Source organism: Mastomys coucha, unplaced genomic scaffold, assembly GCF_008632895.1.
Source record: "Mastomys coucha isolate ucsf_1 unplaced genomic scaffold, UCSF_Mcou_1 pScaffold14, whole genome shotgun sequence".
NCBI classification, from domain to species: Eukaryota; Metazoa; Chordata; class Mammalia; order Rodentia; family Muridae; genus Mastomys; species Mastomys coucha.
In genome coordinates, this window is record NW_022196896.1 from 81,467,000 (window position 1) to 81,488,170 (window position 21,171).

General features: G+C 43.9%; 2 protein-coding genes across 3 annotated transcripts in view; one reads left to right on the forward strand and one right to left on the reverse strand.

Moving 5' to 3' along the window:
- The window catches only part of Hspd1 (heat shock protein family D (Hsp60) member 1), a 10,946-nt gene extending 3,389 nt beyond the window's left edge, over window positions 1-7,557 (reverse strand). The window contains exons 1-9 of the mRNA XM_031368980.1: window positions 7,426-7,557; window positions 6,390-6,565; window positions 4,368-4,620; window positions 3,380-3,462; window positions 2,657-2,752; window positions 1,586-1,679; window positions 1,220-1,388; window positions 647-746; window positions 5-67 (exon numbers count right to left, since the gene is read on the reverse strand). Coding sequence (XP_031224840.1) covers window positions 5-67; window positions 647-746; window positions 1,220-1,388; window positions 1,586-1,679; window positions 2,657-2,752; window positions 3,380-3,462; window positions 4,368-4,620; window positions 6,390-6,563 — 1,032 coding nt within the window. The 5' untranslated portion in view covers window positions 6,564-6,565; window positions 7,426-7,557. The remainder of the gene's footprint in view (window positions 1-4; window positions 68-646; window positions 747-1,219; window positions 1,389-1,585; window positions 1,680-2,656; window positions 2,753-3,379; window positions 3,463-4,367; window positions 4,621-6,389; window positions 6,566-7,425) is intronic.
- A 195-nt stretch (window positions 7,558-7,752) lies between these two features.
- LOC116088434 (10 kDa heat shock protein, mitochondrial) overlaps window positions 7,753-21,171 on the forward strand; it is a 53,493-nt gene continuing 40,074 nt past the window's right edge. Inside the window, exons 1-4 of one of the 2 annotated variants that reach the window (XM_031367519.1) lie at window positions 7,780-8,048; window positions 8,656-8,820; window positions 10,106-10,195; window positions 10,324-10,556. In XM_031367519.1, the coding sequence (XP_031223379.1) occupies window positions 8,046-8,048; window positions 8,656-8,820; window positions 10,106-10,195; window positions 10,324-10,374 (309 nt within the window). In that variant the 5' untranslated portion in view covers window positions 7,780-8,045 and the 3' untranslated portion in view covers window positions 10,375-10,556. Of the gene's footprint in view, window positions 8,049-8,655; window positions 8,821-10,105; window positions 10,196-10,323; window positions 10,557-21,171 lie in introns of those variants that run through there. The other variant, XM_031367520.1, reaches the window with a different exon arrangement.

Sequence of the window (21,171 nt, forward strand, 5' to 3'; positions counted from 1 at the left end):
CAACTTTTCCTAAGTCATGAGCTTGAACATCTTCAAGATTTAAATTCAACCCTTCTTCTCCAAACACCTATAAAAGCAGTGTGCTATTAGTGGCTTCCATTATGCCAGGTTTATTACTATATGTCACAGATATTTTCTGAGAAGAAACAGCTTTTCAAGGCTAGTGAGATGTCTCAGCAGTGAAGGGCACTGGAGGGCTACTCTGCTCTTCCAGGTGTTCTGAGTTCAGTCCCAGCCTCCATATGGCAGCTTACAACTGTCTATAAACTATAGTCCTATGGGGCTGGATGGATGCCTTCTGGTATGCACACACCATACAAAAACAGACAAAACACCAATATACATAAAGCTTAAAAAATCTAGAAAAAGAAATGCTGTCTTTCTTTGAGACGTCAAAGCCACCAGTATACCAGAACAAGGTCTAAATAAAATCACTTACACAAATTAGAGTTAGTTTTAAGTTTTGAGAAGAATGTTGAATCCTGTCCATTCTCAGGCCAGGCTCAGCAAGTTAGAAATGTGACCTTAATCCAATTCCTGTGTTCCAAATAATAAAAATAGAAACAGCCCCATCTATCTGTGAAGTATACATTGTATTTGCAACCTGGAAGCATAGACATTACTGAGTACGACAAGGTTTACTTACCGCACCACCAGTAGCAATAGCCATATCTTTAAGCTGGTTCTTCCTATTGTCCCCAAACCCTGGAGCTTTGACTGCTACAACCTGAAGGCCAACTTTTAGCCTGTAAAGAACATTTAACTGTGTAAGATGTAAACTGAAGGGGGAGTTGGGAGAAAGCATCTAGTTTAGTTCCTGGTAAATTCTAGTACTATACAACTACTACTACTATGTAACCATACCAATCTACTCTTTCCCACAGCTTCTGGTCTGAAGGAAGGTAAGACAGGGACCTTTACTCATCTATATTTGTTCTAAGCCGATCCCCTTCTTAAAGGAAGGCTGCCCTTTTATTGCAGACACAGCTGGTGTTAGTGCCAACCACAGAAGTGTTAAAAGACATGAATAGTTCTCTCTGGGAAGCTGTGGGACCCGGAGGCTAATGCACACGAGACCAGTTTAAGACAGACTCATAATGCATAAGAGCACTATGCCATACACTACAGCCCTAAGACATCCAAGCAAAACATGGAATTAATTTCAAAAAGCAACAGAAATCACCTTCTACCTAAAAAGATAAACAACCCAATCTATTACCTGTTCAAAACCAGTGTGCTTAGAGCTTCTCCATCAACATCTTCAGCGATTATGACCAAGGGTTTCCGATGAGCGTTAGCAATTTCAAGAGCAGGTACAATGGACTGAACACTAGAAATTTTCTTTTCACTCAACAAAACATAGGCATCTTGGAATTCACACTTTTGACCTATAAATACAGTGAGCAGTAAAACCAAATTCTAATAGTACTGAGAAAACTAACAATTTACTTCCACAATGAGATCAGTAGCTTATTTACTGAACCATTAATGTTTGAAATAGCACAATTTTTATTGTACCACCCACATCCTACAACTGACAGTAAGTTTACAGCTTAAAGTATACTGTGATGATTTCACCTCTTACCTTTTGATGTGTTAATAAAATACGGGGAAATATATCCTCTATCAAACTTCATGCCTTCAATAATTTCTAGCTCATCATTCAGGGTTTTCCCATCCTATAAAGTCAAAGAATTAGAAGAATGGATTTCAATGAAAAAACAAAACTTGGTCAGCTAAACCTAGAGATGGCTCAGGGGTTAAGAACATTTGCTGTTCTTTTCTTTTAAGATATTTTATATACTCTATCTTCATGTACACCTGTGTTCCAGAAGAGGGCACCATATCCCATTATAGATGGCCATATACCACCATGTGGTTGCTGGGGATTAACTCAAGACCTCTAGAAGACCAGCCAGTACTCTTAACCAGTGAACCATCCAGCTTTCCAGTCCCATTTGCTTTTCTTGAATAGAACCAGGCTAGGTTCTCAGCATGGTGGTTCTCAACTCAGTTCCAAGGACTCTGCTCTTTCTTCTGGACTCCAAGGCCCCAGGAACACATATGGTGCACATACACACTCATGTGTAGACAAACACTCATACACAGAAATTAAAAATCTTTAAAAAAAAAACCATAAGACTAATTTGGACAATCTACATAGTGAGATCCTGTTTCAAAAACATGAGCAAAGCCAATATTTGCAATTATATACCTAATTAGCAAGAGATGACACAGGCATAAGGAACTCAACATGGAAATGCTGCAGAGTACCTCTAACTACACTCCCACAACAATCTCAAGACACTAACTAAAGCCAAGCACGGGAGCACATGCCTTTGGTCCCCACAACGAAGAGATGACTGAGGGATGCAATCCCTCTAAGGCTTAAGCCTAGAGTTCCAGGCCAGCCAGGATTATAGAGTGAGGCTCCATCCTATTCACAGCTAGCAGAAAGCTAATTATTTAAGTTAGATGAATTCACTGTAGGAGGCAAAGCTCCCGATTCAGACTAATGGTGAGCACATATTCAATACAGATGTTAAGACAAAAGAATGAATTGTGCTGGCAAACAAGAGATTCAAGTTTTTTATTTGGAAACAGGCGACAGAGACCACATTGAAGGTATTACTAAACATATCACACCCATACTTGCCTTCACTGTGATAACACCCTTCCTTCCAACCTTCTTCATTGCATCAGAAATGATGTTCCCAATGTCTTTGTCTCCATTTGCAGAAATTGTAGCAACCTGAAATAACCAAGTCACTTCAAAATTATATGGTTAAGATTTTCAACTTTATTCCCCTTTGACATTCTAAACTAATATTTTACAGTCAATAATTTGAATGAAGTCCTGGTTAAATGGATCCACACCCTCAGTCCTTCCATTGTCTGACACATTAAGAATAAACTAAAGGGGCTAGAAAAATGGCTCAGTGGTTAAGATGACTTACTGTTCAGGTTAGTACCCAGCACCTACACAGTGGCTGGCAACTGTCTCTAACATCTCTTTCTATGGGTTTATGCATGCATATGGTGCACACATAAATACCCAGGCACAAACATATAAAAACACTTGTCTACTATGCTTCAAGGACTACGTTTGAACCCATATAGCACGAGGTACTATTAGGATATCACCTAAGAATATCTTCGCAAATAACACAAATCTTATTTACAGCCACATAAAAAAAATGACCTATTAAAACCCAAATTAGTAGGAGTGGCAGTGATGGGGCAAGCACTCTGGAGGCAGAGGCAGGGGAATTTGAGTTCAAGGCCAATCTGGTCTATAGGTTGAAAAACCCTGTCTTAGAAAACCAAAAGATCCAAATTAGTCAGTTAACTCTTTTCAAACATAAAATAAAATTTTTACCTGAGCAATTTCTTCAGGGGTTGTCACAGGTTTAGATTGTTTCTTAAGTTCAGCAATTACAGCATCGACGGCCAACATCACACCTAGTTCAAGAATATATGTTACTACCATGCTTATCATGGTCCTCAAGCTAAGTATAAACTTACAGATTTCTGTAACACTTACAAGCAACCTAGGCCAACACTTTAACTGCATCAAACAACACAGTATGCACTTAATCAATCACTTACAATTTCATAATTCAGTTGAAAACCAACACTTTGAAAACACTTGACCTAGATGTTGAGTGGAGGCTCACACCTGTAATTCCAGTACCCAAGACACTGAGACAGAATGGCTAAAAATTTGAGACCAGCATGGATTATACAGGGCACCATGCCAGGGAAGGCTAAGGAGACCTCATTCTTAACAAAAGCAAAACAAGAAAAGATAGTTTCAAAATTCTCAGTACTCTCGCCTTTAATCCCAACACTTGGGAGACAGAGACAGGCAATTTCTGAGTTCGAGGCCAACCTGGTCTACAGAGTGACTTCCAGGACAGCCAGAGCTACACAGATTAACCCTATCTCGAAAAACAAACAAACAAAATCTCAGTACTTATGGGCAACAGAGGTGGCTTAAAGGTTAAGAGTGCAGGGTCTAGGGTTGGGTGTGGTAGCACCCACCTTTAATCCCAGCACTCTGAAGGCAGAAACAGGTAGACCTCTGTGAGTTTGAAGCTCACTAGCCTGGTCTATACAGAGAACCCTGTATTTTCACTTCCATTAAGAATGAGAAGTTGAGACAAGTTAAAAGATGTGGAAGATGCTCTAGGGGATAAAAGTACTTGACCTGAAAGCCTGAATGAAGGCCTCAGTTCAATCTTGGAAACCCACATAAGGAAAGGGCAACTCCACCAAGAATGAACACTCACAAACTGTACAACGGATGTAACAAAAAGGACAAGAAAGTAGAATTCTTTACAGGGTAGGAGCAATGATACTCTTACCTCTGCGGATTTCCACTGGGTTAGCCCCCTTGCTGATCTTCTCAAAGCCCTCCTTGGCAATAGAGCGGGCCAGAACAGTGGCAGTGGTGGTGCCATCCCCAGCCTCTTCGTTGGTGTTATTGGCAACATCCTGAACAAGTTTAGCTCCGATATTTTTGTATTTATCCTTTAAATCAATTGACTTTGCAACAGTGACCCCATCTTTTGTTACTTTGGGACTTCCCCAACTCTGTTCAATAATCACTGTTCTTCCCTACAGTGACAGAAAAAAAAAATAGCAACCCTCAATAACCCTCAAAGTTGTAATTTTTAACAATCCTGCAACATGAATCTCAAAGCCAAGTTCATCAACCATCCTAGGTCTATAGAAAAATGAACACTGCTCATTTGCCAGGAGCCTAACTTTGAATGAGGCACAACAGGAATTCCCTGGAACTAACAGATGCCACCTATAAAACAAGGAAGTACAGTTGTCCATCACCAAATCCCAGAACACTTTTCACATCACCTGCACTGGAGTTTTGGCTCTGAACTAGGTTTGCTTTGTTTTCTGAGACAGGACATTTCTGTGTAGTGTTGGCTGTCCTCAAACTCACAAAACACAACAATTTGCTTGCCTATGCCTCCTGAAGGCTGGCTCAGATTAGAGGCATTCACCACTACTGCCCTGCTTATGAACTAACATTTTTAAAACATGTTTTGCTTTTAAAAATTCATTCACTAAATATCAGCCAGTAAGATAATGATGTGCTCTTCTGGTTTACTCAATAATAAACTTCAAATATGGCACCAACAATAATGGCAACTCCTGGATTTGAACCAAGCCCCTATTGTCTTGAGCTATGTAAACAGTACTTAAAGATGCAGGGTTTTTTGTTTTGTATTTCAAGATAGGGTTGCTCTTGTAGCCATGGCTTTCCTGAAACTTAGAGATCTGCTAGCCTAAGCTCCTGAGTGCTGGGATTGTACAGCTCTTTAGACCAGTTTAGCACCAATTTAAAGTGCCTGTGTACCATAGCCAACAATGTCCTCAAGAGTACTATAGCTCCCTATTCAGCCATACAAATGTGTGATCCCAACCTCTGGTCTTATCATTGCTCGGAGTTCAAGGCTGACTTGGCCAGCTATGGTTAGAGACCTTGTCTTAATAAAAACATACATTGTGAGTATAGTACTGAATTCCTACACTTGAGATGTGAGAAGTTGTTCAAGGACAGCCTAGCCACAAGGGAGTTAGAAGCCAGTATAAGCTATGTTTGCAATGTGAAACTGTAGAAACCATGAGGTATGTACAATGAAAGGATGAATGGGAGACCACAGTTTTTTTCTCAAGGGCAAATGAAAACAGTCTGGCAATACATGTTGCAGAAGCAGGTGGATGGATCAGGACAGCCTGGGCTATTGGAGAAATGCGGTCTTGAAACAAACAAACCCCCATAACAACAAAGCCCATAAAGTAAAAGTATGTAAAGTATGGCTCAGTGGTAATAGTATGGGCTCCTCTTCCAAAGGACCCAAGCCAGGTCCCATAAATGCAAGCAAAACAACAATGCATATAAAAACACAGAAACCTTTTTTAAAAAAGTAATGATTCTATGCTAGTGCATTTGCCTTATATGTTGGGATATTTCGGCTTGATGAGGGAATTCTCACATTATAGCTATACACTTTGAGCTATTATTAGACCTGAGGTTGTGCTTTTCCCTCTATACGCTCTAACTCCTGGGAAGGGATCCAAAATTTAATGCAAGCATGCACACAATCACGACTATGGCTTGAAAATCCTTCTTGAGCCATTACTACTCTATTACATCACAATGTACGAAAGTCCTCCAAATCGACTGAGGCAGTAGTAAGGACACCTTTGTAAAATGACCAACTAATATAATAAAAACCTCCTAAATAACCCCCCCCACTAAGTTGTACCACATGCAAATTAGATTTTTCACAAAACTTGGTAACAAACTGCCGTCTTGTAGCCACAGAACACTATTCTTTAACATGATTTAAGTATACTGGTACCTTTGGCCCCATTGTAACAGCTACAGCGTCGGCTAAAAGGTCTACACCTTGAAGCATTAAGGCTCGAGCATCCGCACCAAATTTTACATCTTTGGCATAGGCCCGAGTGAGATGAGGAGCCAGTGCCCGGGACACTGGTCTCATCTGGCGAAGGACTGTGGGTAGTCGAAGCATTTCTGGGGAAGGGAAAAAAAAAAAGTATCACTACAAACTTGTCCAACGGTGCTTCAAAACATGGAGGCTACATTTGGAGTACGGCTGTCCTCAGCTCACCACCATGCCTGGGCCACAATCGGCGCTGCAGACTCAGGACGCGATCTGCTAGCCAACTGATCATGGAGGCTGCCCCCATGCCTGACCTACAGCACTAGCACAAAACACACGAAACCACATCCCCATGGCCACCCTCTCCTGCCCTCTCGAGTTAATCTTTCACTGCCAAAGCGGCCTTGGGAGCAGATCCACCCCGAAAAGTGTCCGGGGGGGTGGAAAAAATCAAGTTGGTGTAAGCAAAGCAGGTTTTAAATGCACCCGCCTAGAGAACTATATAAATACTCATGACGGTGCAAAACCCTCTGAGAGTGTCGCCAGGTATACACCGGAGCTACAGTATAATATAGCGGCTAGCAAGGCCGGGGGAAAAAAGACCGTAACTCAGCCCAGCCCCGCGGCCCCACGTGTCTTCCGGACCAGGAGCCCCGAGCAAGGTCAAAGTGGAAGGCACCTGATCGCCGCAGCCACTGCGGACTAAAGGACCCCGACCACCCTCCGACAAGGGTCCTGCAGTGTGCCAGGCGCTGGTGGCACCAGAGGGCCCAAGCGGCTTCCACCCTAGCCCGCCCTGGCTCCCGGGCTCAGCCTGGGTCGCGTGGTCCCCGCCACACGTGATGAAACCAGCGTGGCCCGGCTGGGCCTGTACAAGTAAGCCGAGCCTGCGGCGTCCCTGCCAGGCTTATCCCCCAGCCCTCCGTGCTCGGTCCGCGATGCAAAGCAGACCCGCGAGCGCCGGGGCGCCGTGCACGCCGAGGCCGCGTACCTGCGGGGCGGCGGCAGGAGAGCACGAGGCGAGGCAGGCCGTCGGCGGCGAGTGAGGGACCCAGCACAGGGCGCGCACCGCAATGAGCCCGAGTCCCCTCCCTCCCCGGCCCCGCCCCGCGGCCCCGCGGCCCCGCATGCGCGCGCCCCGCCCCGCCCGCGCTCTCCCACGCCGGGCCCCGCAATCTGCATGCGGCGCGTGCGAGGCCCCGCCCTCCGTACCCGAGCGGCCTCAGGCCCTCTCCCGCCGCCGTACGCTGGTTCCTGGGCCGCGCTTGGTTCTAGAACCTTCCGGAAGGCCCCGCGCTCTCCGTGGGTGAAAGGTCAAGTGGCGTCATTTCCGGAAGGGGGGGGCTCGTCCTTTCCCCTCGGCGGCCGGCCTGGAAAAGCCTAGAAAGTGCTCCCTTTTTCTTCCGCCTCCCGCCGCCCGCAAGCGGCGGCCTGCGCGGAGATCCTCGCCACCAATCGGCGCGCGCGCTGGCGTGGCCGCCCTCTCTCACGCGCAGGGGCCGAGTGCGCCTGCGCGCTGCGCGGCCTTTTCACGTGTCCTGAGCTGGCCGGGAGGACTCTCCTTGCAGACGCGGCCCGAGTGCAGAGTCCGGAGCTGCGGCGGCGCAAGTCATGGTGAGTGTCTCGTGGCTGGCAGGCCTGCGGGTCCCGTGCGGCCTGCGGCCCACGGCGAGCCCGTGTGTGCTTTGGGACCAGTAGCACAAGGGTCCACCCCGTGTCCGGCGTCCGCCCATGGCTCTGCAGAAGCGAGGCCTGTCCGACCATTTCTCCACCACGGCTTTTCTGCACGCACGTGTGCGGCAGGCGTCTGGGGCAGTGGGCGGGAACCCGGTATACACTCAGAAGCCCACCTGCCCTGGTAGGGCTTTGGTGGATGCGTCCTACCTTGGAGAAAGAGTACGATCCCGGCTCCAAAAGTGACACCACTCCCCCGTTACTCAAATTAAAAGATAAAAAAAAATCTAAAGAAAATGTTTGACCTTGGGATAGATCAAGGTTGCTATTGCTGATGAGCAATGAAGACTCCCCCCCACACCACAGATAGGGGATTGAAACTATGTAGAGTGGAACATTGAAGAGTATATTCTAAAGGTACACTTGAATTTTCTTGTCCCTTTGGAAAGCTTTGACCTGTTGAGAGTTAAGGCTTGCCCCGCAGTATTAACTGTTGTGTTCTGACACTTCGAACTTACAGTCTGTTTGAACACATTTCTCTCCACAGGCTGGACAAGCTTTTAGGAAGTTTCTTCCGCTCTTTGACAGAGTATTGGTTGAAAGGAGCGCCGCCGAAACTGTAACCAAAGGTGGCATTATGCTTCCAGAAAAGTCTCAAGGAAAAGTATTGCAAGCAACGGTCGTGGCTGTGGGGTCAGGAGGGAAAGGAAAGGTAAACTGGAGTTCCTAGAGTGGCGCTGAATTTCACGTGTGATGTGGAAGGAGAGGAATACCTTTGTTAATTAAAAAATGAATTACAACGGCAGATTTTTGGGAAGTGATTCCAAGACACTTTAATTCCCAAAGAACCTCGCATTCAGGAAAAACCGATTGTAGAATTGTTTTATATTTCTGAGGACTGGCAAGGGGTTGTAAAAAGGCAAAAGGTATTTGTGTGACTGTATGTGCACATGTCTGTTACTAGAGTGTTAGAATCCCAATTTGGGTTCCCCTACTTTCATAGCAAGTTTGTTTACCCATTTACCCACTAAGCTAACTCTGCAGTGCCCCTCACTCTAGAGATTCAAAAGTGCCTGCCTTGATGGTGGCTCATGCCTGTGGCCCAGGTTCTTTGGAGCCCAAGGCAGGTGGATTGTGGATCCTTCTAGGCCAACAGGAGGTACAGGATGAGACAAATGTATCAAAAAAGTAAAACAAAACCTCACAAAATAAAATACCTCTGTAGCTATTTTGTAGCCTACTCTTCAGATTTTAAATAGACAAAAGATCGTGTAAGTAGATAAACCCTGGGGCCTTTTCAGAATTGAAGGGGGTATTTAATAAGGCACAGAACTAATTCTAGCACAGGTTGGGGGTGGGTATGGTGCTGAGGTTGGATCCAGAGTTGATGACTGGTCAATTTTTATATAGACCCTGTCTCCCCCCTCCCTTCCCCAAAAAGAAAGGGTGAAGTGGCAGGGGTGGGGAGCCTGGCTGTTGGCTTAGTCCAGACACTGAAGTAGTTTTAATCTTAGATCATTAAGTTTCAGTTGGCAGGCTTGAGAAAGGAGGTGGAACTACCCTGGGTGTAGTTAACACTTACACTTAACTAAACCACTAGAGTATTAGGGGGAGTGGACACTCTGCTTCAGTCTCTGACCAAGTCTGTGTCTTGATTGAGTCAGTAAATGTATATTAAACGGAGAAAAGTAATGCCAAGTTTTTGTTGAAAGAAATCATACATGGCTGGGCAGTGGTGGCGCACGCCTTTAATCCCAGCACTTGGGAGGCAGAGGCAAGTGGATTTCTGAGTTGGAGGCCAGCCTGGGCTACAGAGTGAGCTAGAGCTATAGTTTAGTGACTTAAAAGTTAAGAGTTTAATGTGATTGGTTAATACCTATGACTAACACAAAGCTGAGGCAGGAGGCTCCAGGTGTATTTAACTGAAACAAAAACTTTACTGTGTATCTAGTGAACAGGACAGGTAGCCGCTTAGCTAACCTGACTGTTTTCCTCAGGGTGGAGAGATTCAGCCTGTCAGTGTGAAAGTTGGAGATAAAGTTCTTCTCCCAGAGTATGGAGGCACCAAAGTAGTTCTAGACGACAAGGTAAGTAAAGCCAATAATTTAAAAGTAAGTTTTATCAAGGCTACACAGAGAAACCCTATCTCAAAAAAACAACAAAAAAGTTTTATATTTGCTATTACTCTGTTAACCAATGGTCTCTTTATTCACAGGATTATTTCTTATTTAGAGATGGTGACATTCTTGGAAAGTATGTCGACTGAAGTCGCTGTTGAAATGGTGTCATATGAAGCTGCCCATTCCACTGATGTTCTGACTATTTCATCATGTAAATAATTTCCATGCCTCCCTTTTATAATAAACGGATGATGCCTAAACTGACAGCCATTGTCTCTGACATTTAGTTTCACTGTTACAAACATTTCCAATAAACTTATGTAAATGAGTGCACAGTCTTTGGTAATTTAAAGTGGTTTTCTCCCAAGTAAGCTGCATAGTTAGGAGTTCTGAGAAATATGGATTTTCCAGGTAAATGAATCTTCAGGATGAATTTGGCATTATTATGTAGATGAATGACATAAGCCGTGGGGACTTATACTTAGGTACTGTCTTGGTTTACATGCTGTATCTGTGATATACTGCTGACTAAAGGCTACTTGGAGAGGAAAGTTCATCTCGGCTTCAAGTTCATTACAGGAAACTACAGACAGGAGCTGAAGCAGAGACCATGAATGAATGTTACAGCTTGCTCCCTTTCTCAGTCTGCTTTTTTTTTGTTGGTTTTTGGTTTTTGGTTTTTCCAAGACAGGGTTTCTCTATGTAGCCCTGACTGTCCTGGAACTCACTCTGTAGACCAGGCTGGCCTCGAACTCAGAAATCCACCTGCCTCTGCCTCCCAAGTGCTGGGATTATAGGCGTGCACCACCACCGGCCAGCAAAATTTATTTTATTGTTATATGTAAGTACCCTGTAGCTGTCTTCAGACACAACAGAAGTGTGTGTCAGATCTCATTAAGGATGGTTGTGAGCCACCATGTGGTTGCTAGGATTTGAACTCAGGACCTTCAGAAGAGCAGTCAGTGTTCTTAACCACTGAGCCATCTCTCCAGCCCCTTCAGCCTGCTTTCTTACACAACCCACTGCCACCTGCCCATGGGTGGCATGACCCAGAGATGCCTCCCACACCCATCAAGATTCTGTACCATCAACTTTCCTATGGGCTAATCTAATGAAGGCATTTTCTCAATTACAACTTTGCAACTTCACATGAAGTTTACAATTCCTGGGTGACCCAAGCTTGTGTAAAGTTGGCAAAAAAAAAAAAAAAAAAAAAAAAAAAAAACTGGACAGAAAGTAAAGTTAGCAGTATTGTAAAACAAGTATAAGAAGCATGTGGCACAATTTCTCTGATTACAGAGATGGGGGTGGAGTCCTTAACCTTTTATTTTTGTTTTGTATTAGAAAATTGTATTTCCTGAGCATGTCTTAGTTTTTAAATCATACACCAAAATTTGTTTGGGAAAAATAAGCACAGGGCCGGGCAAAGATGTCACATGCCTTTAATCCCAGCACTCAGAGTTGGCCTGTGAATGCAAGGCCAACTTGGTCTAGGATAGCCAGGGCTACACAGGAAAACTCTGGGGGTCGTGGGTGGGAGGGAAGCCAGAGAGATTGCTCCCAGAGGACTCAGGATGCTAGCCTACTCCAGGGCCTTCAAGCCCTGCCTGTATGTTTGTGGTGCAGCAACATTCATGAATAAATCTAAAATCCAGTTCAAGGAAATTACAAAATGCTAGGGTTTTTTGTGGTTAGCAACACTCCCAAAAATGTTTTTGTTTCCTTGTTCCCAGGGTCTAACATGGCCTCTTGCGTGCTAGAGAAACATTCTACCACTGAGGTAAACCTCTGGCATTCCATAATTTGAATGTAGTTAATCTGAGAACAAGGGGGTATAAATCATGACTCCTTGTGTCCTTCAATATGTATGTACATGTTTACATATTTAGTGCCTTTGATATGCCAAGGCCTAATTGTCAAATTTAGATAAAATATGAAGTTCTTAGAAATCCAAGTGGGTCATCAGTGTTTATATTCTGCCTCAGACACAGCTAACAATGTACTTGGAAATTAATCTTGTTAGCACAGTCCTAGCTGGCCTGGAACTTGTGTTTAGACCAGGTACGACTTAAGATCTGTTTATGTATTCAGAGTTCTAGTTTGAAGCTGTGTGTGATTATTTCTAGCTTCCTTTGTTTTACCAGTCAGATTTTTTCTTCTCTTTATTTTCCTGTTGGACAAAAGATAAACAGCTGATCTGAAACACTGAGATAAACCCCTGGACCTTTTCAGAATTGAAGGGGGTGTTTAATAAGGCACAGAACTAATTCTAGCACAGGTTGGGGGTAGGTATAGTGCTGTGGTAGGATCCAGAATTGATGACCAGTCAATTTTTTAAATTTATTTATTATTATACATAAATATACTGTAGCTGTCTTCAGACACACCAGAAGAGGGTGTTGGATCTCATGACAGGTGGTTGTGAGCCACCATGTGGTTGCTGGGATTTGAACTCATGACCTTTGGAAGAGCAGTTGGTGCTCTTTTTTTTTTTTGTATTTTTGAGACAGGGTTCCTCTGTGTAGCCCAGGCTGTCCTGGAACTCACTCTGTAGACCAGACTGGCCTCGAACTCAGAAATCCGCCTGCCTCTGCCTCCCAAATGCTGGGATTAAAGGCGTGTGCCACCACCGCCTGGCCAGTCGGTGCTCTTACCCGCTGAGCCATCTCACCAGCCCTAGTCAGTTTTTATGTAGACCCTGTCTCCCCCCCCTTCCCCAAAAAGAAAGGGTGAAGTGGCAGAGGTGGGGAGCCTGGCTATTGGCTTAGGCAGGACACTGGAATAGTTTTAATCTTACACTATTGAGTTTCAGTTGGCGACTTGAGAAGGGAGGTGGAACTACTCTGGGTGTCTTCACTTAACTAAACCACTAGAGTATTAGGGGGAGTGGACACTGCTTCAGTCTCTGACCAAGTCTGTCTTGATAACAAGGGCATTGAGTCAGTAAATGTATATTAAACGGAGAAAACTAATGGCAAGTTTTTGTTTGTTGAAAGAAATCATAGGTGGCCATTTACCATTTGGGGTGCAGGCTGCTTCATTTCACTTGGTCTACAGGGTGTGTTAATATTTAACAGTAAAGAGTCAGCCAATCTGAGCTGTCCACTGAAAGGCAGTGTTAGTGAAAGTGCCTGACTCACATTCTCAGTACTGTGTTCTTTCAGATAGTGGTTCACTATGTAGACTAGATAGAGGCCTCAGCCTCCTGGGGTGCTTGGATTATAGGTGTTAATACATGCCTGGCTCAACCTGAATTCCTTATGACAAAGTCCAGTCCAATCCTATATATTCTTTTTTTTTTTTTTGGTTTTCTGAGACAGGGGTTTCTCTGGCTGTCCTGTAGACCAGGTTGGCCTCGAACTCAGAACTTCACCTGCCTCTGCCTCCCATATATATTCTTATATATGTTATAGTACCAATGTAATCTCATAAAATTATTTCTTTAAGAATTACACTAGGGGACTGGTGAGATGGCTCAGCAGGTAAAAGCACCAACTGCTCTTCCAAAGGTCATGAGTTCAAATCCCAACAACCACATGGTGGCTCACAACCACCCATAATGAGATCTGATGCCCTCTTTCTGGGGTGTCTGAAGACAACTACAGTGTACTTACATATAATAAATAAATAAATAAATCTTTCAAAAAAAAAAAGAATTACACTAGTCAAGAATTGCAGGAGGCCCAAATGTTTTAGTAGGTGTGATTGGGGCCTTGAAATATTAAGTACACCAAGTAATTCTGGGAATGGAATCCAAACGTTAGAATCTTACCTTGGTCCTCAAAACGTTTACTTAGAAGTGACAGCATTGGGAGGTCGGGAAGTATTGATCTAGGCTGGACTTCTGATTTCTGTAGTCAGTAGTCAATACCTTAAGGAAATCATCTAATTTGGGTTTTTCTTTGAGGTAAGCTTTTTCTTTCAGTTTGTCACTGGCTTTTGTGTATATACAGGTTTGGGCCAGAAGAGGACAATTGAGTATTGTGATCATGCAAGGTCCCACTGAACCTGGAGCTAGATTGATGGCTAGCTAAGCCCAGCAATCCTATCTGCCCCCACAGTGCTAGGCTTGGGTTACAGATATGTATGTCATGCCCAGTGCAGGTCTTCATTGCTTACAAGGCAAGCACTCCCCAGCTCCTGTTTTGTTTGGAACAATTTTTTTTTTAAAAAACTCTGTAACCTAGGTTTGCTCAAACTCAGCAGCTCTTTTGTTTCTGTCTCCAAAATGCTGGAATTACAGCAGGCTAAATCTTGACCTCTTTTCCCTCCTGACATATAGTAGGCAATCGTTCCTCCACTGAAGCACATCTACAGGTACAGTTTTGGTTTTGAGACAAGTCTCATGTAACCCCAAAATGGCCTCAAGCTTCACTTGTAAATTGAAGATGACCTTGAACTTCTGATTTTCCCACATCCACCACCCAAGTGCTGAGATTATAGGTATGTGCAACTAACTGCTTCCTCCTCTATGGTCAGGATCAAACCCTGGGCTTGGTCCATCTCAAGCAGGTACTCCGCTGACTGAGCTGTAACCCTAACCCTGGGTATTCTTTGAGACTGTCTCATATCTCGCTCAGGCTGGTTTTGAACTCCACCCTACCCCCTCTGCCTCCCAAGTGCTGGAATTGCATGCTTGCACCACCATTCCTAGCTCTAGACGCTTTAATTTTTTTTTTATTTTCAAATTCTCATGCCAAAATGCCCAGTTTGGCCTTCAACCTGCCATCCTGCCTCATTCTCTGAGTGACTGGGATTCCAGGGATGTGCTGTAGTGCTTGACCATTGCTGGGGTTTTAGTATTGTCTTATGGACTTTGTGTATATATGTACCATGGTGCACATGTGGAGGTCAGAGGACAACTTCAGAGAGTTGATTCTCCTACCAAGTGGGTCCTGGGGATGGAACTCTGATTGTGCAGCTTGGTAGTGAGGGATTTTACCTGCTGAGCCACTCACCAGTCTCTATTGGTGCTTTAAGCTGTCATATTTGGAGCAAACTTTATGCATCAGTTGATAATACTTTCTGAGAGGGAGGATGTGATCAGAAGAGACAAGTCACAACAAAATGCAGTAAAACCATTTCTCTTTTCAATAGGGCACCTAATATAGCTTATTATGGTATGTTTTTAGGTTGTTTTGTTTTGTTTTAGACAATCTTTATCATGTAGCCCTGGGTACACACTATGCAGAACTCTCATTTATGGGGCATGAGGTCCACATGCCTCTGCCTCCCAAGTGGTGGAATTAAAAGCTTTCACTACACACCAGCCTTTTTTTATAGTAGTTTCATAATATTGCATCTGTGTTCCTCTCTCATATTTTATGAGAAATAAAACAGTTTAAAAGTGGTCTTAGGGACTGGAGAGATGGTTTAATGGTTAAGAGTACTTGCTAATTTTACAGAGGACCTAGATTCAGGTTGTTGGCATTCCTTCAGGTTCTGTTCCACAGTTACCTGGCAATAGCCAGGTATGCCTGGCTTACTATAAAAGGGGCTATTCGTCCCCTCCCTCTCTTACTCTCCTCTGCCCCTTCTCTCCCTGATCCCTTTCTCCCTCTCTCTGCTCTCCATGTGGTCCTGGCTGGACTCTCTCTCACACTTTCTCCCTTTCTCCCTCCCTTCCTCTGTCTCTTTATCTGTCTCAACTCCCTTTCTCATGCCCTAAATAAACTCTGTTCTATACTAAACCCATTGTATGGCTGGTACCTCAGGGGGAAGGGGTGCCTCAGCATGGGCCCCCAGAGGCACCCCCTCCCACCTCTCTATGCCTCTATCAAACATATCCTTGGCTCTTTCTTTTTTTATAAAACACAGTACAGGTCCTCTGTGAATCATCCATATTTAGCTTATAATTATTCTCAACTCCAGTTTAAGGGGATCTGATATTTTAGCCGCCTCAGACACAGTGCACACATGCATAGATATATATATGTATACATATATATATATATATATATATATATATATGCCGTGCACAAACATACATGCAGGTAAAATGCTCATACACATAAAATCCAAAACGGTTTTAACCTAAGCCTGGTGGCACAGACAGACCTATAATCCCAGGCTTTTGGGAGGTTTAAGCAGAAGGGTCACAAATTGAAGGCCTTCCAGGGCAGCTTAGATACCATCTCAATATTTATTTATTTATTTATTTATTTATTTGGTGACACCATCTCAATATACAAAGAGGACTGGGGATGTAGCCCAGTGGTAGTGTATGCTTAGTGGAAGGCTCAAGGTTCAACTTAAATTAATAATATAAAATAATATTAAAATAAGTGGCTCGAGAGATGGCTCAGTGGGTAGGAGCACTGACTGTTCTTCCAGAGGTCCTGAGTTCAATTCCCAGCAACCACATGGTGGCTCACAACCATCTGTAATGGGGTCTGACACCCTCTTCTGGTGTGTGTCTGAAGACAGCTACAGTGTACTCATATAAATAAAAATAAATAAATCTTAGAAGATTTAAAAAAATTAAAAAACTAAAACTGACTAAGGGAGTTGGGAGATGATCTACAGTTAAGAATATCTGTTCTTCCTCCAGAGGATGTGGGTTCAGTTCCCAGCACATGAATGTTCACAACCAACTCTAGTTACAGGGGATCCAAGCCTTTCTTCTGACCTCCACAGGAACCAGACATATGCATGGTGCACACATATGCATGTAGGCAAAACAATCATATATAAAATAAAAAAAATCTATTAAAAAAATGCAGGTACAGTGGCTCATGCCTCTAATCCCAGAATTTAGGGACTAGCAGGAGAATTGCTGCAAATTAAAGAAGTTACACCACATAATGAGTTGCCAGCAAGGCAACCTGCAATGTGAAGCCCTTTGGCAGGGTCTCACCATGTAACGTGGGCTGGCCTGGAACGTGCAGACCAGGCAGGCCTTGAAGCTACAGAGATTTATTTATCTGCTCTTCTTTCCTGAGTACTGGCATTAAACTGGCACTACCACACCAGTTATATACAAGAAAAGACTTTAAAGTGCTATAGTGGTCTTTTAAAGGCTGACACTCAAGTAATATCTATGCTTAAAATGTATTTATTTGTATTGTGTATATGTGTCTTGCCAACATGTATGTCTACATCACGTGTGCCTGGAAGAGGGGATCCGATCCTCTGAGATTGGAGTAACAGGCAGTTATGAGCTGCCATATGGGTGCTGGGAATCAAATGATGGGTCCTTTGGAGAAGCAGTCAGTGCTCTTAATCACTATGCCATTTCTCCAGCTCGCAAGAGCAGCAGGTGCACTTAACCACTCAGCCATCTTGCCAGCTCTTCTTCTTCCTTTTTGTTTGAGTAACATGGTTTTTAGCCCTGGCCTTTCTGGCTGGACATGAACTTGTAAGATCTTCCTGCCTCTACCTCCAAAGTGCTGGCTCTCTTTACAGGCAAAGGCCTCTATACCCAGCTTCCAAATCATATCTTAAAAGTTAAATAAAACGGAGGCAGAGGCAGGTGGATTTCTGAGTTTGAGGCCAGTCTGATCTACAGAGTGAGTTCCAGGATAGCCAGGGCTACACAGAGAAACCCTGTCTAGGGGAAGAAGAAAAAAAAGTTAAATAAAACTAAAAATATTTCATAACAAAGTCTCAAAGCTGCTTTTTCTTTATTTGGTGTGTGTGTGTGTGTGTGTGTGTGTGTGTGTGTGCATGTGTTGTTTTTGTTTGAGAAGGTCTTGTGTAGCACAGATTGGTCTCAAACTAAGCAGCAGTGCCTGGCCTTAAAACCTGATCCTCCTACCACCACCTCCCAAGTTCTACCATGGCCAGCTAAAGCTTAGTTCTTTGTGACATTTAAATTTACATTCAGCTGTAAAAAGATAGAGGAATTGGATCCATTCCCCTATTATTTGTTCATTCTTTTCTGATGCAAAGGATTGAACCTGAGCCTTTGTCACAGAGCTCCATCTCCAGCCTTCCCTATATTTAATAGGAAAGTGAGTCCAGGTATAATGGTGTATGCCTGCAATACCAGTTCTTTGGAGGCTGAGGCAAAAGGATCAGGAGTTTGAGGCCAGTATGGGTTATACAAGATGACTCTGTCTTGAACCTCAAAAGAACAATAAACATTTCACACAAAATGCAAGGTCAGGTTACCTCCAAGCCAGATCACCTGAGGATCCACACCGGGAAGAGAGACATAACTCACTCAAATTGTCCTCTGATCCACAGGTGCAATATGTTACATACATGTCTACTCGTATACAGACATTAAATGAAAAACTTTAAAATTTGTCTCAGGATTTCTACTGCTGCAATGAAACACCATAACCAAAAAGCAAGTTGAGGAGTAGAGGATTTATTTAGCTTACACTTCCATATCACTGTTCATCATCAAAGGAAATCAGGATAGGAACTCATGCAGGGCAGGGGCTACTGCAGAGGCCATGAAGGGTGTCTTAGGGTTTTATTACTGTGAAGAGAAACTATGACCAAGATAACTCTTATAAACAAAAACATTCCACTGGGGCTGGATGGTGGGGAGCATGGCAGTGTGCAGGGAGATGTGGTGCTGGAGTAGTTGAGAGTTCTACATCGTTTTTCCCCATTAATTTATTTATTTATTCACTTTATATCCTGATCCCAGACCCCTTCACCTCAGTCCCCCCAACACATACTCCTATCCCTATCCCCTCTCTCCTTCTCTGATAAGGGAAAGCCCCCCCTGGCCCCAGTACCAACCTACCCTGGCACATCAAGTCATTGCACATCCTCTCCCACTGAAGCCAGACAAGGCAGCCCAGCAGAGAACAAGATCCACAGGCAAGCATCACAGTCAGGGACAGCCCCACTCCACAAAAAGACCAAGCTGCACATCTGCTACATATAGTTTAGGGTTGGGGTAAGCCCAGCTCATGCATGCTCCTTGGTTGGTGGTTTCCTGGGAGCCCCCAAGGGTCCAAGTTAGTTGACTCTGTTGGTCTTCCTGTGAAGACCAGGGGATCCTCCTGGTCCTTCAATCTTTTCCCACCTCTTCCACAAGACTCCTTGAGCTCTGTCTAATGACTGGCTGGGGGTCTCTGCATCTGTTTCAGTCAGCCGCTGAGTGGAGTCTCTCAGAGGACAGTTATGCTAGGCTCCTGTCTGCAAGCACAACAGAGTATGATTAATAGCGTCAGGGATTCATTCTTGCCCGTGGGTCTCAATTTGGGCCAGTCATTGGCTGGCTATTCCCTCCGTCTCTGCTCCATCTTTGTCCCTGCACTTCTTGTAGGCAGGACATGTTTTGGGTGAAAGGTTTTATGGGTGGGTTGGTGTCCTTATCCCTCCACTGAGAGTCCTGTCTGGCTATAGGAGATGGCTACTTCAGGCTCCATATCCCCTACTGCTAGGAGTCTCAGCTAGAGTCACCTGGAGTCTCTCCCATCCCAGGACTCTGCTACATCCTAGAGATGATCCCCCACCCCACCTTCTGCCTATTTCTGTTCACTCTCCTGGCCCTCTCTCCCTGGCTTTCCCTACACCCCCACCCCCTCCCCCTTTCCATCCCCTCTGCCACCCAGTTCCCTCCCATCCAACTTCAATGATTGTTTTATTTCCCCATCTGAGTAAGATTCAAGCATCTTCCCTTGAACTCTCCATGTTATTTAGCTTTTGTAGGGGGTTGAGGATTATAGTGTGGGTATCCAGTCCCCACACTTAAGGCTAATATACACTTAGAAGTACATACCATGCATGTCCTTTGGGGTCTGGGTTACCTCACTCAGGGATAATCTTTTGTAGTTCTATCCATTTGCCTGCAAAATCCATGATGTCCTTATTTTTAATAGCTAAGTGGTATTCCATTGTGTAAATGAATGAACCACATTCTTTTCATCCATTCTTCAGTTGAGGGACATCTGGGTTGTTTTCAGTTTCTGGTTATTACAAATAAAGCTGCTATGAATATGGTATGGTGGAGTACCTTTTGGGTATATGCCTAAGAGCAGTATAGCTACATCTTGAGTTAGAGCTATTTCCAAGCTTTCTGAGAAACCACCAAATTGATTTCCAGAGTGGTTGTACAAGTTTGCCATCTCACCAGCAATAGAGGAATGTTCCCCTTGCTCCACATTCTCAATAGCATGTGCTGTCACTTGAATTTTTGATCTTTGCCATTATAATTAGTGTAAGGTGGAAACTCAGGGTCATTTTGAGTTACATTTCCCTGATAACTAAAGACATTGAACATTTCTTTAAGTGTTTCTAGGCTATTAGAGATTCTTCTGTTTAGAATTCTCTCTTTTGCTCTGTACCCCATTTTTAATTTTTTTTTCTTTTTCGAGACAGGGTTTCTCTGTGTAGCCCTGGCTGTCCTGGAACTCACTCTGTAGACTAGGCTGGCCTCGAACTCAGAAATCCACCTGCCTCTGCCTCCCAAGTGCTGGGATTAAAGGCCTGTGCCACCACTGCCCGGCTTAATTTTTGTTGTTGTTGTTGTTTGTTTGTTTGTTTGTTTGTTTTTTGTTTTTTCAAGGCAGGGTTTCTCTGTGTACCTCTGGCTGTCCTAGAACTCACTCTGTAGACCAGGCTGGCCTCTAACTCAGAAATCTACCTGCCTCTACTTCCCAAGTGCTAGGATTAAAGGTGTGCACCACCACTGCCCAGCTTTAATTGGATTTTTGGTTTGTTGGTGTCTAACTTCTTGAGTTCTTTATATATTTTGGATATCAGTACTCTGTCAAATGTGTAGTTGGTGAAAATCTTTTTCCAATCTGTAGGTTGCCATTTTGTCCTATCGACAGTGTTTCCCTTACAGAAGTTTTTCAGTTTCATGAGGTCCCATTTATTAATTGTTGACCTTGGTGCCTGAGTTATTTGTGTTCTTTTCAGGAAAGTGTCTCCTGTGCCTGTTATACTAAGATGTTTAATATTCGTAGCTATCGTGAAGGGTATTGTTTCTCTGATTTCTCTCTTAGCCCATTTATTGTTTGTATAAAACAGGGCTA